General features: G+C 49.6%; 1 protein-coding gene across 1 annotated transcript in view; it reads left to right on the top strand.

Moving 5' to 3' along the window:
- PEX6 (peroxisomal biogenesis factor 6) overlaps positions 1–12,861 on the top strand; it is a 216,075-nt gene that overhangs the window by 149,461 nt on the left and 53,753 nt on the right. Inside the window, exon 11 of the mRNA XM_085610116.1 lies at positions 11,235–11,440. Coding sequence (XP_085466242.1) covers positions 11,235–11,440 — 206 coding nt within the window. The remainder of the gene's footprint in view (positions 1–11,234; positions 11,441–12,861) is intronic.

Here is a 12,861-nt window from a genome sequence, read left to right as displayed (position 1 = left end):
CAGCTGTTACTGGTTGTTATGTGTTTTATAAAAGGTTTGACTCGCATGTTTCCTCCCAAACTATTCATTATGTCTCAAGGAGACCTGAATTGGTCTGGCCCTTTGAGCCGACGCTCGGCTGCTCCTTGACTCTTACAATTGTCTTCCTCAATACCATCATGTCGACACGCTTTGAGTGGACGGCAGGCGTTGCTGGTACAGCTACCCTGCACCTCCTTTTCCGAGTACAAATTTGTGTTGAGAACACAGACCGTATTCCTTCTGAAAGCCGTGACACCCTTTTTGCTTTAGTCTGTAGATCACTGTAATGGCGTTCTTTGCTTCCCCTCATCCCTCGAAGCAAGAAGAGAAACTCCTTCGACTTGGCCACAAAAGTACAGTTAGCTTTTACATCAAGCGCACACAAGAATGCCGGGCAGACGATCAGCTCTCTGTTGGTTATTTAGGTGGAGAAAAAGGCAAGGCAATTCAAGATACCTTGTCAGTGTTGATGGTCGCGTGCTCGGTCCTGATCAAGAAGTAGCGCCCTGAAGGCCTGCTGGTCCATCCTACCAGGTCCAAGGCCACTTCTGCGGCGTTGGTGAGAGCAGTGCCTGTTACAGATATCTTCCAGACTGCAGCAGGGGCCTCGGGGCATAAGTTGACGGAGCGCTACTGCCTGAATAGCCAGGTACGGTGGGAAGGTCACTTCGCTTGCTCGATTCTGCTGCAGGATGCTTTGGTCAAGTCCTCAGACCCTCCACCTTGGGAAGCTACTGCTATAGTATCTCTTATAAAGGCGAGTAATCTGCGGTTAGAAGCATCCATCAGAAGAACTAGTTGCTTATCTTCGGTAACGCTCTTTCCAGTGAATCCTCTGTCTTAGCACAGATTCCTCACTGCCCTCCTAGCCCCCCCTTCTCAAGACATCCCCAGTTAGAGAGCGGCTCACTGTCACTCACAAATTGTCCGAGCTCTGACTTCTGAGGATGCTATAGGAGATGGATACAAGAACCTACATCAGCGCGCAGGTGTGGTGCTTTAGGCTGGTCCGCTCCATCATTTCCGGGGAGGTACGGAGTCACAGCGTAGTCACTCGGCTCCACCTACTTGCTCTTCAATCCATAAAGAGAGGCTAGTTCTGGGCACGCACCCACACTTTCTACCAAAGGAGTAATCACCATTCCACACCTATCAGTCTATTTGATTACCTATTTTCCAATTCCCTGACAATTGCAGAGTGTTCTCTACAGACCATGGATAGTGCAGCATACCCGCACAATTGGAAAAAAACAATATGAGCTGTTCATTCTTTTTCCCCAGCTGAAAGGCGGGTAATGGCAGTGGGATTGTTAAATGTATTCCGACTGCTCAACTACAGCAAAGCGCACACTTACAGGTATCCCAAAAGCACATTCCATTCGAAAGAACAGTGTCATTTTTAGGCCATTAACAGACGTATGCAAGGCAGCTACATTGCCCTCAGTCCGCACATTCACAAAGTGTAACTGAGTTGATGCGCACTGTAGGGCATTGGAGCAGCCTGCTGTCTAAAAGGGAATGTGTCCGTCAACAGCATCTCCCTTGGTATGGTCTTGCCACGTTCCGCAGATGTTCTTGTCTTTCTGGGTGTACCCCCTGCTGGCATACACTACTTCCTGCACCTGTGAGCTACATCCATACGTCTCGGCCATCGCCAGTGTTGAGCGGTTTCACATTTGGGAAGCGGAACACCCAGGCCCACCATAGTTCTGAATGCCCTAACCCCCCACCCCCAAGTCCTTATTGGGTCCATGTCAGGAGTTCTCAGGACCACTTCTCTGGTATATAGGGTGGTATTATCGGGCATTCCAAGACCTGTGCATCAGGGTGCCGACCTTCACTCTACACCGGCGGCATTCCCTACCTCTGCCGTTCCTCATTCCATCTAGGCTCTCTGCACTCGGTGCAGACTTCTAAACTATAACCGGTAGTTGTGCAGTTCCGAAGTGCAAGTGGGAGTGTTCAGGTCTGTGAAAAAAGTGCCCTCACGCACCCGAAGGATGTCATGCTTCATCATATGGGCCTGCTCCTTGTCTGGCAGGCACTGCAGTGCCGACGGGCACCCGCGAACGGGCTCTTTGGCGGAGATGCTAAAGAGCGTGTGTGGGGTTTAAGGTCGACTTGTTTCTTTCTTACACTACCACTATACATTAGTACTGTAAGATTTTAGATAATTCCCTAAAACCACCGGTCCTGATGAATTGCCACAAGACCCGTTAGGGGCTACCATAGGCAAGAAACATGTCGACCTTAAACCCTTCGCTGATAGGCCTTTTCCCCCCCTGTGCTAAGCCTTTTTTGGCTCTTTGGAGTAGTTTGCGCTTAGGAACCTGTAACTTTTTGACCACATAAGCTATCCACGCCAAATTTGCATCCTCTTTTCCCAACATCATGGGGATTCTAAAGTCACCCAGGGTTTGTGGATTCCCCTGGAACGGACCCAGAAATGAGCCAAAACACAGCAAAAAAGATTTTGGGAGGGGAAAAAGGGTTACAGATGAAAGCGTCTGTTTTTTTCCCTGTAAATGGTATCCAAAAAGGTGTTGTGGTGCTGAAGTCACCATCTTCCCAGCTTTTAGGAACAAGCAGACTTTTGTCAGAAAACCAAAAATGTTTACACAGTTTTGGCATTTTTCTGGGACATTGCCTATTTTTGTTATTTTTTGTGCTTTCAACCTCTTTCCAGTTAATGGTAGAAATGGGTATAAAAGCAATAATGGATCTTGGAAAGGTATACATTTTAGAAAAGTAGACAACATTTTGAATTCAGCAAGGGGTCATTTGTGTAGACCCTTCAAGGTTTCTTTATAGAATATAGTTGAATATGGGACTGTTAGACCTGTCAGCCCTTTGGGTGGTCCCTCCTCATCATTATTTATTTTGTCCCACTATTGCCTCAAACCCTGTTAGTATTTTTCCTTTTTGGGAACCACCGGACTTTTTAGTGTTGATGCAGGGTCAGGGAGCCATTTTCCCTACCCCTGGAACTTCTGTCTGAGGGCCTGAAACACAAAATGTTGGCCACCCATTGTCACCTGAGACATAGCTGGAACCTACTAGTACCTTCCAGAACATTCTAGAACCCTGTGACAGTGTGAGGCAGGTTTAGAATGTTGGGAAGCCAGCTCAGAGTTGGCAGTTGGAGTAGGCAGTTGGCACCTGACTGGAGAGGAGAGAGGACAGAGAAACAGAAGGAGTAAGGAGTAAGGCAGCAGGGGTGGAAACTTGTGCCTGGAGTGGGGTCCAGAAACCCACCCTTGATACTAGTCCCTACTGACCAAGCCCAGCCTAAAGCCCTGTGTGGGATAAAGACCAGAAAATCATCTTAAGGACCTGAACAGCCGGAACAGGCCTTAAAGGAGAAGAACAGCAAGTTCCTGACCTGTTTGGTGGAATCCTCCTGGAGACCCGACGTCGAGAAGCCTGGAGACCTGGAGCCCGAGGTGGAGAAGCGGCGCTGACAGAAGGCAGACGTCGTACCCGGAGCCGCTAGAGGTCGAGTGAGGGCGCCGACGGAGGTCGTGGAGAGACACCGGAGGTCGAGTAGAAGTCGGTGAGGCGTCGACGGGGGAGTGAAGTCCGCCCTCCGGAGTCGCCGGAAGCTGAAGTAAAGCGCGCAGGAGGTCGGGAGTGGAGGTCGCACTCCGGAGTCGCCTGAGGTCGAGGCGAAGCGTGCAGGAGGTCGGGAGTGGAGATCGCACTCCGGAGTCGCCGGAACCCGAAGTGGAGCCGACGGAGGTCGGGAGTGGAGATCGCACTCCGGAGTCGCCGGAACCCGAAGTGGAGCCGACGGAGGTCGGGAGTGGAGGTCGCACTCCGGAGTCGCCCGGAAGCGGGGGAACCGTGACCCTGTGACGCCGGAACACGACATCGAGCCGAGGCCGCCCAGCGACATCAATCCGGAGCCGCCTCACGGCATCGACCCGGCGTCAGGTAAAGCAGATCGACGCAACATCGAACCGAAGCCGGCCAGCGACATCGAATCGGAACCGCCCGACGGCATCGACACGGCGTCAAGTGGAACAGATCGACGCGACATCGAACCGGAGCCGCCCAGCAACGTCGACCCGGCGCCGAGCGGAGCCGATCTTCGTGAAAAGGGCAGTAAGTGGTAGAAGGGGCATCTGAGGCCCTGTGGAGCCCTAAAAGACCATTCTTGGGGCTAGAGGGGTGTTAGGATCAACCTGAGAGTGCTAGGGGGTGAACTGAGACTGGTGCAGGGACCTGTGTGAGGGACTGTGTAGTTGGAAGAATCAGAACCTTAGGTTTCCCTCATTCTACCTCAGCTTAGGCCCCAGCCTTGACCACTCTAGGTGGGATATCCCCAGGCCACCCCAGTGACCATAAGCTGTACTTGGGCATGGTAAAATCAATCTACCTCATAAATGTGATCTGATTTGCAATTGTTTGATTGCTTATATTATTTATTGAAGGTGTTTTATTTATTGTCTGACCGTATTTATTCCTGCCTTGTATTTATTGTCTGACAGTATTTATTTGCCCTATGTATTTATTGCACCTCTATTTATTCCTTGTGTATTTATGACCTAATCCTATTTATTGCACCTGCAAAGTGTTATTATTTAATTGACCTGCTATTTCTGAAGAAAATCCTTTTGTATTGTATTTGTGTCATAACCCTGCAACTAAGAGAAAAATTAAGATAAACACAAAGAGATTCTTTCATAAATTTTTACGGTGTAGAGTCGTTTTTGGAACGGATGAACGCATGGTTATTGTGAGGGTGTGACGTACGCTTAACACGGTGCCTGACCCCCGACCGCTCGAGCCAAGCTACCCCTTGTGTTGGGAAAAACCGGGTGACTGCTAACCCGGTTGCCCGGGGTTTTCTAACAGGGACACATTGAAAATTAGTTGAAAAAATCTACCATTTGTGTCAACGTTTTTACCTGTAACTTCTTTTAATTATGACAGCTGTTTGAAAGCAATATACTGTTACAGCCGCTGGACCTTTCTGGTTGTGGGGATATATAGGACTTGTAGGTTCACCAACAACCCGACGAACCCAGAGCCAATAACTGAGCAGCGTCTTGCAATGGTTTTTTATTATGTATCGGGTATACTAACATTTTTATGATCCTTTTCAAAGACTCTTCCATATCCCTATTCCCTGACACACATAGAATTGTACAAGATGGCTGCCACTGTATATCCCCAATTTTATAATCCACACACTTTGGGCTAAGATCATGGTATGTACAGTACATCATTTAACCCCTTCAGCGCGGCGCGGATTTCTGCGCCGCGCTGAAGATTCCGTGCGCGGGCGGGGCCATGACGGAGCGGTTGCGTCATGCGCACAGTGCAACCGACGCACGTGACGGAACCGCTCCGTCACAAGCGTCGAACGGGTTAAACCGATACTAAGGTGCACAGTGCTTCAACTATTGTTCGGAATATCAGAAATCGATCGCCCCAATTTTGTAATTACACTATTGCCCCTACAGAAGTCCACAATCAGATGTTGGACGTGTGTGGCTGTTTGGGCCCAAGAACTGAGATTTCCACTCTGGTTATAGTCACTTATTGGAGTGGAAAGTTGAGCATTGCAGCCCTAATCCTTACCAGAAACGGCGTACTCTCGTTGCAACAAAAAAAAACACCCCTATCTGCCTCTGACCTCGGAGACGTCTGGCTGTTTACCTAATAAGGTCTTATTCTGTGCTAGAGGCGGTGGTGAGGTGTCAAGACCGTTCTTTCTCTATTCATATCGAAAAAACACAATCGCACAAAAAATGCTACCCTCCGATGCTTAGACCGAAGTGCTGGTACTCAAAACCATAGAGAGCAAAGTAGAAAAAGGTATGCTTTTATGCAATTTTGTGTAACATAACCCTGCCAAAAAAGCAACGCCTTAAATGGGCAGGACTGAAAGAATGATGGATCAGAATGGGGGTAAAAAATGAAGCTCTACTGTGCCTCGTCAAATGCCTACAGGAAATTCAGGATGGTCTCAGAAAAACATACCCGCCGCTTGCATACACTTTGGTGTTCTGGAACAACCAAGTGGTGGTGAAATAAAAATAATTTGTTAATTGTTCAGTATTCGTCTTTAACATAGCCTTTACTCCTCTTTTTGCTTTAAAAATCACTTAAAAATAATTTACACAGCTCTCCAATAATAAGTGAATTGTTCATGTGTTTCCTGTTTTATGTTTATATTTCAAAAGAGAAAAAGACTGGCTTTCACTGCCATAAAAATGCGGCAACCCTTTTCGACTGAGACAAACTAGGGTTGAATGCACTGTTTAGCCAACAATGTATCTGCATCGCTTTGCAGAATCTGACATGTGGCTGGCTGAGAGCCTACCCTATCATCTTTCACAGGTACAGTCATATTGAGAAATCTCCCCAAACCTTTAATGGTGGACCCCTAACATAGCAACAGTTTGCTTCAGAAATATAAGTTCTGCAGTAATTGTTCTGCAGAGAAGTCTGTCTCCTTGTAAGCAGAGCTGACAAGTCGACAAATATCTGCGTTTGCATCGGGGTGTAAACGAAGGCATTTCCCACTGACTGATCCCTAAAACAAGTTCTACAACAAGCACTTGCAATGCAATAGGTCTCGCATTTACGTGAGTTTGAGCTATTGGCATTGTAAATGGCAATGCCTTTTTTTTATCTTTGGTTTTTAAAACCTAAATAAAAGGCATTGTCATTTTCTGTTTTACTTTAATAAGCGCGGCGCTGTCTTCACGGACACCGCGCTATGCAGTGCAATAGGTGTTGCTTTTGGTATTGTAAATAACAATGCCTTTTAATTTTTTTAAAGACATTGCCATTTACAATGTCAGTAGCTCAAAATAATGTCATTGCGAGACCTATTGCATTGTAAATGCTTGTTATGCAATGTGCCTAGCTGTAGATTTTGAACCCTAGCTCTGCCGGCACCTAGGGAAACCTAGAAAACCTATACATTTCTGAAAACTAAACGCCTGGGGGATTCCAGGGAGGTATGGCTTGCGTGGATCCCCCAACGTTTTCTTACCCAGAATCCCCTGCAAACCTCAAATTTAGCTGAAAAAATCACTTTTTCCACACATTTTTGTGTGGGAAAGTTGTGGCATCATCGGGCTCACACAAATGTCCTACCACCCAGCGTTCCCCCCAGGACTCCCGATAGAAATGGTGCCTCACTCGTGTGGAAGGCCTAAGTCCCCGCAACAGGCAAACAGGCAAAAGTCTGTGCCTAGTGGAATTTCTGCTGCCCTGGGGAGGGGGGAAATCGGGGGCTATTGCCCCGATATACCCCCAAGAGGGGCAGAAAGACTGGCTATTTTGTTTAGGGCAGCCCCCACCCCTACATATAAAAAAAGCCATCATAATCGCTGCCGCCTCGTGGGACTCAGCCTCCGCCCGAACTTTGGAAAAATAAAAATCCCTGGTGCCTAGTGCGCTTTCTGCACCCCGGGGCGGCAGATAAAGGGCTATTGCCCCATCTGCCTATCAGGAGGGGCAGAAAGACTGTAGCATTTTTTCTTTTGGGTGGGGGTATTTGAATGCCCATTCTGGGCAGCCCCCACCCCTACATAAATATATTTTAAAAATCCATGGGGCCTACTGGGCTTTCTGCCCCCCCCCCCCCCCCGGGGGGCAGATCAGGGGCTATTGCCCCCATCTGCCTCCTGGATGGGCAGAAAATCTTATTCTTACTTTGAAGGGATAGGGTGGGGGCTTTGGCATGCCCATTCTGGGCAGCCCCACACCTGGCGCATAAAAAAAAATCCCTGGCGTCTAGGGTGCTTTCAGAAAGACTGGAATTTTGTGGTGGGGGCATTGGCATGCCCATCTTTGGCATCCTCCACCCCTAAATTAATCGTAAAAAAAAAAAAACCTGGCATCTAGTGGGCTTTCTTCTACCGCCCCATCACCACCCGGGGGGGGGGGGGGGGGGCTTTGGCATTCCCATATTGGGCAGCCCCCACCCCTAATTTACATAATAAAATAAATCCCTAGTTTCTAGTGGACTTTCTGCTCCCCGGTCGGGACAGATTGGGGGCTACCGCTCCCATCTGCACTCAGGGGGGGCAGAAAGACTGTTATTATGCAGGGGGGGTCGGAGGGCTTTGGCGTGTCCATATTGGGCAGCCTCCACCCCTAATTTACATAATACAATAAATCCCTGGTTCTAGTGGGCTTTCGGGCAGAAAGACTGGAATGTTGTGGGCGGGAGGGGTAGGGGCATTGGCATGCCCATCTTGGGCAGCCCCCACCCCTAAATTAAATGTAAAAAAACCAAAAACTGGCGTCTAGTGGGCTGGGGCAGTAAGACTGAATTTAGCCCCAAAAATATGGGGGGAGCAAAGGCCCTTGCCCAAGGGGCTGCTCCCCCCCTCCCTGGTGCCTAGTGGGTGGATCCCTTCTTGGGATCTCCCCCCTGGGGGATCCACTAGGGAGGGGTACCATTGGAAAGGGGAGATTCTCCCCTTTCCAACAATACCTCTCCCAAGTGTTTCGGTGCTTGGGGGGCAGAGATAGCCCCACGAGCACTGAAACGCTAAAACTGAAACTGTCTCAGTTTCGTGTTCAATCTAATGCGCGTGATCGTCATTAGATTGAAAACCAGTGAGGGGCGTCTGGAGGTTGGGGAGGCCCAAAAAAAAAATTTGGAAATCCCTCTGCTTTTTGCAGCAGAGGGATTTCGTGTCCCTGTCCTCATGACGGAATGGTTCTGTTATGAGCACAGGAGCACCGGTGCTCATGACGGAACCATTCCGTCATGAGCACCGAAGGGGTTAAACACCACACGCGCTCTTTAGGATCATTGTATCCGGTTAGGGCATCATTGTTTTTAGTTACGTTAGTGAGCCCTAGGAATAAAATATAAGCGATAGGGTCTCCCTAAACCTATTTTTACACCACATTGCACTCACCGCACTACTTATTCCACACGCACCAAACGGCTTCACCAAAAATATCTCCGCCAAAGAACCCCTTCGTGGGTGCCCGTCTGGCACTGCAGCGCCCGCCAGATGAGGAGCAGGCCCATATGATGAAGCATGACATCCTTCGGGTGTGTGAGGGCACTTTTTCACAGACCTGAACACTCCAACTTGCACTTAGGAACTGCACACCTATCGGTTATACTTAGTTCTCATTTGGGAGTACGTGTGCAGGACCTGCTTAAAAAGCTTCTTATTGGAGAAAAGGACATCTAAACTATAAACGCCACAAGCGCGTTATACCATCCACAAGCGTGTTATTCCATCGACAAATGCGTTATTACAGCCACAAGCGCGTTATTCCAGCCACAAGCGCCTTATTCCAGCCACAAGCGCCTTCTTGTTATTCCAGCCACTAGCGGGTTATACCAGCCACAAGTGCGTTGATATTGCCAGCGCCCTTGGAGCCAGTAGAGCATTGACCCATTCATCCTCCTCCGGGTGCCCTAAACATCCCTCTCCCATTTCCCTCTAGTTTGTAATGCTTGACATGACTAAAACCAGTCCCTCATGTTTTGAAGTCTTCAGTGGAGTAATCTATGCAGCTTCTGGAGATAAAATGTGTTTGATAAAGCTGTTCTGAAGAGCGCACATCCAAGCCCCCCCTCCTGGGAACGAGCAAGGGTGTGTCCATCTGTCTTTCAAGTGAGTGGAAAGGAAACACATGGGCGGAGATTTAAGGCTCTCGATGACGTCAGTGATTCTGGCTTAGACGCGCGTCCAATGCAAAAAGCAAGTTAAACAATCAATCAATAAAGACATTTATAGAGCGCACTACTCACCCGTAGGGTCTCAAGGCGCTGGGGGGAGGGGGGGTGCCGTTACTGCTCGAACAGCCAGGTCTTCAGCTTCTTCCTGAAGGGGAGGTGGTCTTGGGTCAGGCGCAGGTCGGTCGGGAGGGAGTTCCAGGTCTTGGCGGCCAGGTAGGAGAAGGACCTTCCTCCTGTTGTTGCTCTTCGGATGCGGGGGACGGCGGCGAGGGCGTGGTTGGCTGATCGGAGGTGGCGTTTGGGAGCGTAGAAGTTGATTCGGTTGTTGAGGTAGCTCGGGCCTTGGTCGTGTAGGGCTTTGTGTGCGTGGGTGAGGAGGCGGAAGGTGATCCTTTTGTTGACGGGGAGCCAGTGCAGGTCTCTCAGATGTCCGGAGATGTGGCTGGTTCGTGGGATGTCGAGGATGAGTCTGGCTGAGGCGTTCTGGATCCGCTGGAGTCTCTTCTGGAGCTTGGCGGTGGTACCGGCGTAGAGGGCGTTGCCGTAGTCCAGTCGACTGGTGACGAGGGCCTGGGTGACGGTCTTCCTGGTCTCGGTGGGGATCCACCAGAAGATCTTCCGTAGCATGCGTAGGATGTTGAAGCACGCCGAGGATACGGCGTTGACTTGCCTGGTCATGGAGAGGGAGGAGTCCAGGATGAAGCCCAGGTTGCGCGCGTGGTCTGTTGGTTTGGGTGCGGAGCCCAGGGCGGGAGGCCACCAGGAGTCGTCCCAGGCGGAGGGCGAGGAGCCCAGGATGAGGACCTCCGTCTTGTCTGAGTTCAGCTTCAGGCGGCTGGTCGTCATCCACTCGGCTACATCTTTCATCCCTTCGTGCAGATTGGCTCTGGCGGCGGCGGGGTCGTTGGTCAGGGAGAGGATCAGCTGGGTGTCGTCGGCGTAGGATATTATGTTGAGGTTGTGTTTGCGTGCGATGGCCGCGAGGGGGCTCATGTAGACGTTGAAGAGGGTGGGGCTCAGGGAGGATCCTTGAGGGACGCCGCAGATGACTTCGGAGGCTTTTGACTTGTACGGTGGTAGGCGGACACTCTGTGTTCTTCCGTCGAGGAAGGAGATGATCCATTCCAGTGCCTTCTCCTGGATGACAATAGTCATCCATGTCGGTCAATGGATACTCGTGGCGTGTCCATGAACATGACATGCCTAGGACAATGAAGGACAAGCAGACCCCTGAGCCATCGTTGATACCAGGGATTCTTCGAGGGTTCTATCAATTGCTAGAGATAAATATCTTTTTATAATGTTTTACCCAATAACACTGGGTGATTACTAGAGCACATTGCATGATTGATAAACTTTGCATGCCGCTCATGCTCTCGTCCTGTTGCTTTTCATTTTCATGCCTGCTTTCTCCCTTTTTTGCCTCTTTTTCTTTAGTATCTGCTGACTCACATTCCCCATGGCATCTTCTGTTTTGAATTCCTCTCCCCTCCTTCATGGTCTCAACCATTATGCACCCTTTTCGTGTCTCCTTCTGCAGGTCCCCTCTGTGCAGTGGCAGGATGTTGGGGGGCTGCAGGATGTGAAACGTGAAATCCTGGACACTGTTCAGTTGCCTTTGGAGCACCCCGAGCTTCTGTCTCTAGGACTTCGACGCTCTGGGCTCCTGCTCTACGGACCTCCTGGCACAGGCAAGACCCTGCTGGCCAAAGCCGTGGCCACGGAGTGTGCCATGACTTTCCTCAGGTGAGCTGGACATCTCTGCTTCTATCAGTTTTAAGCAGAAGACAACCCCTCCCTCTGGTAATGGAAGCTTCAGTGCATGTGGGGTTTCCAGCAAGCCTTCTGCATGTGGCCATCTGCCGGACTATAAAACATCCTTCATTTCGCTGCGTGGTTGCACTGGCCTGTGGGTGCCTGACGTAAGTGGCGTAAGTGAAGCAGTGACACAAGGAATGATAGCTCTTCTTAAGGAATGAGTTGCTGAGTATTTACGCATGGAAAGTGAAGTGTGGATTCTTGGTAACTGTTCCTTGTCAGAGAGTGAGGTCAGGAGCAGAGAGTTAGCAGAATACTCATGCACGAGAACCCCTCACAACTCCTGAGGGTGACAGGATGTGATGCCTTTTGTAGCAGCCAGTGGTTAGTGGTTACTGGCAGTAGTTGTGGTGGATTCGGCTACTTCATGCTTTTGTCCAAGGGTCTCCGGTACTGTTGACTCTCGTCACATAACCAGGTTTCTCCACCTGGGCACTCGACTCTCCAGAAGTGGCAAAATGAAGCAGGCAGTGCTTACTCCAGGAATGGACCAGTGACCTACCCCACCTCCCCCACCAGATATATATATCAAGCATTTTCAACGTAATAGGTCTCACCTTTGGGACCTTATAAGGATTTAGTAATGCAATATATTGTGTGGTCCCAGAGCTTTCAGGGTGCCAAGTCGCTGATGAGCAAGCGGTGTCCTAAGATTATGGGCAAATAACCGCAAAGTACATACCGCAATCCCGAAGGGGTGGTGGGGGCGGGGTGTAGGGCTAAGGAAAGACGAGACAGGGTGAACAGGAAATAAGACCCAATGGGGAAAATGAAAGCGGCAATAAAACAGCATCAAACATGCTGTGAAGGGCGTGCGATCAGAGCTGCCAACTTGGAAGTTTGAGTCTCGGCATCGGCTCAACATCCTGTGATTTTGGGCAAATCACTTAAAATACAAGCAGCGATATTCAAGGGGTGATGGGGGTAGGGTGAAGGGAGAGCCGGCACAATACGAGCAGGCTGACACGAGCAGGAAACAAGACGCAATAGTGAAAATTAAAGTGGGCACGTCGTTAAAAGCGCGCTTAAAACAATAATTAAACCAGCGAGCAAATGCCCACTGAAACATGAAGTACAGTGTTTGTGAAGCGGGCTCTACGCTGATGCACTAGCTGAGGCAAACAAGAAAAAAATAGTGCGCATAACGGAACCTATATAAAAAAAAAAAGCGCAAGCCACGTGCAACGGGGGCAGTCTTCTGGGAGGGTTTGAAACACAAAAAGGCAGGACTAATTAAGCATGCTGACCAACCAAAAGCATGCATTTATGAAGGGCATGAACAGGAATGAATGGAAAAGATGGGAGGTGTTTGAAGCCACAGTCTTGATTACAGCATGCCTCGCAGTGCA

Source organism: Triturus cristatus, chromosome 6 (genome assembly GCF_964204655.1).
Source record: "Triturus cristatus chromosome 6, aTriCri1.1, whole genome shotgun sequence".
Taxonomy (NCBI): domain Eukaryota; kingdom Metazoa; phylum Chordata; class Amphibia; order Caudata; family Salamandridae; genus Triturus; species Triturus cristatus.
The sequence above is the reverse complement of the archived record's forward strand: the minus strand, read 5'-3'. Positions and strand labels throughout refer to the sequence as shown.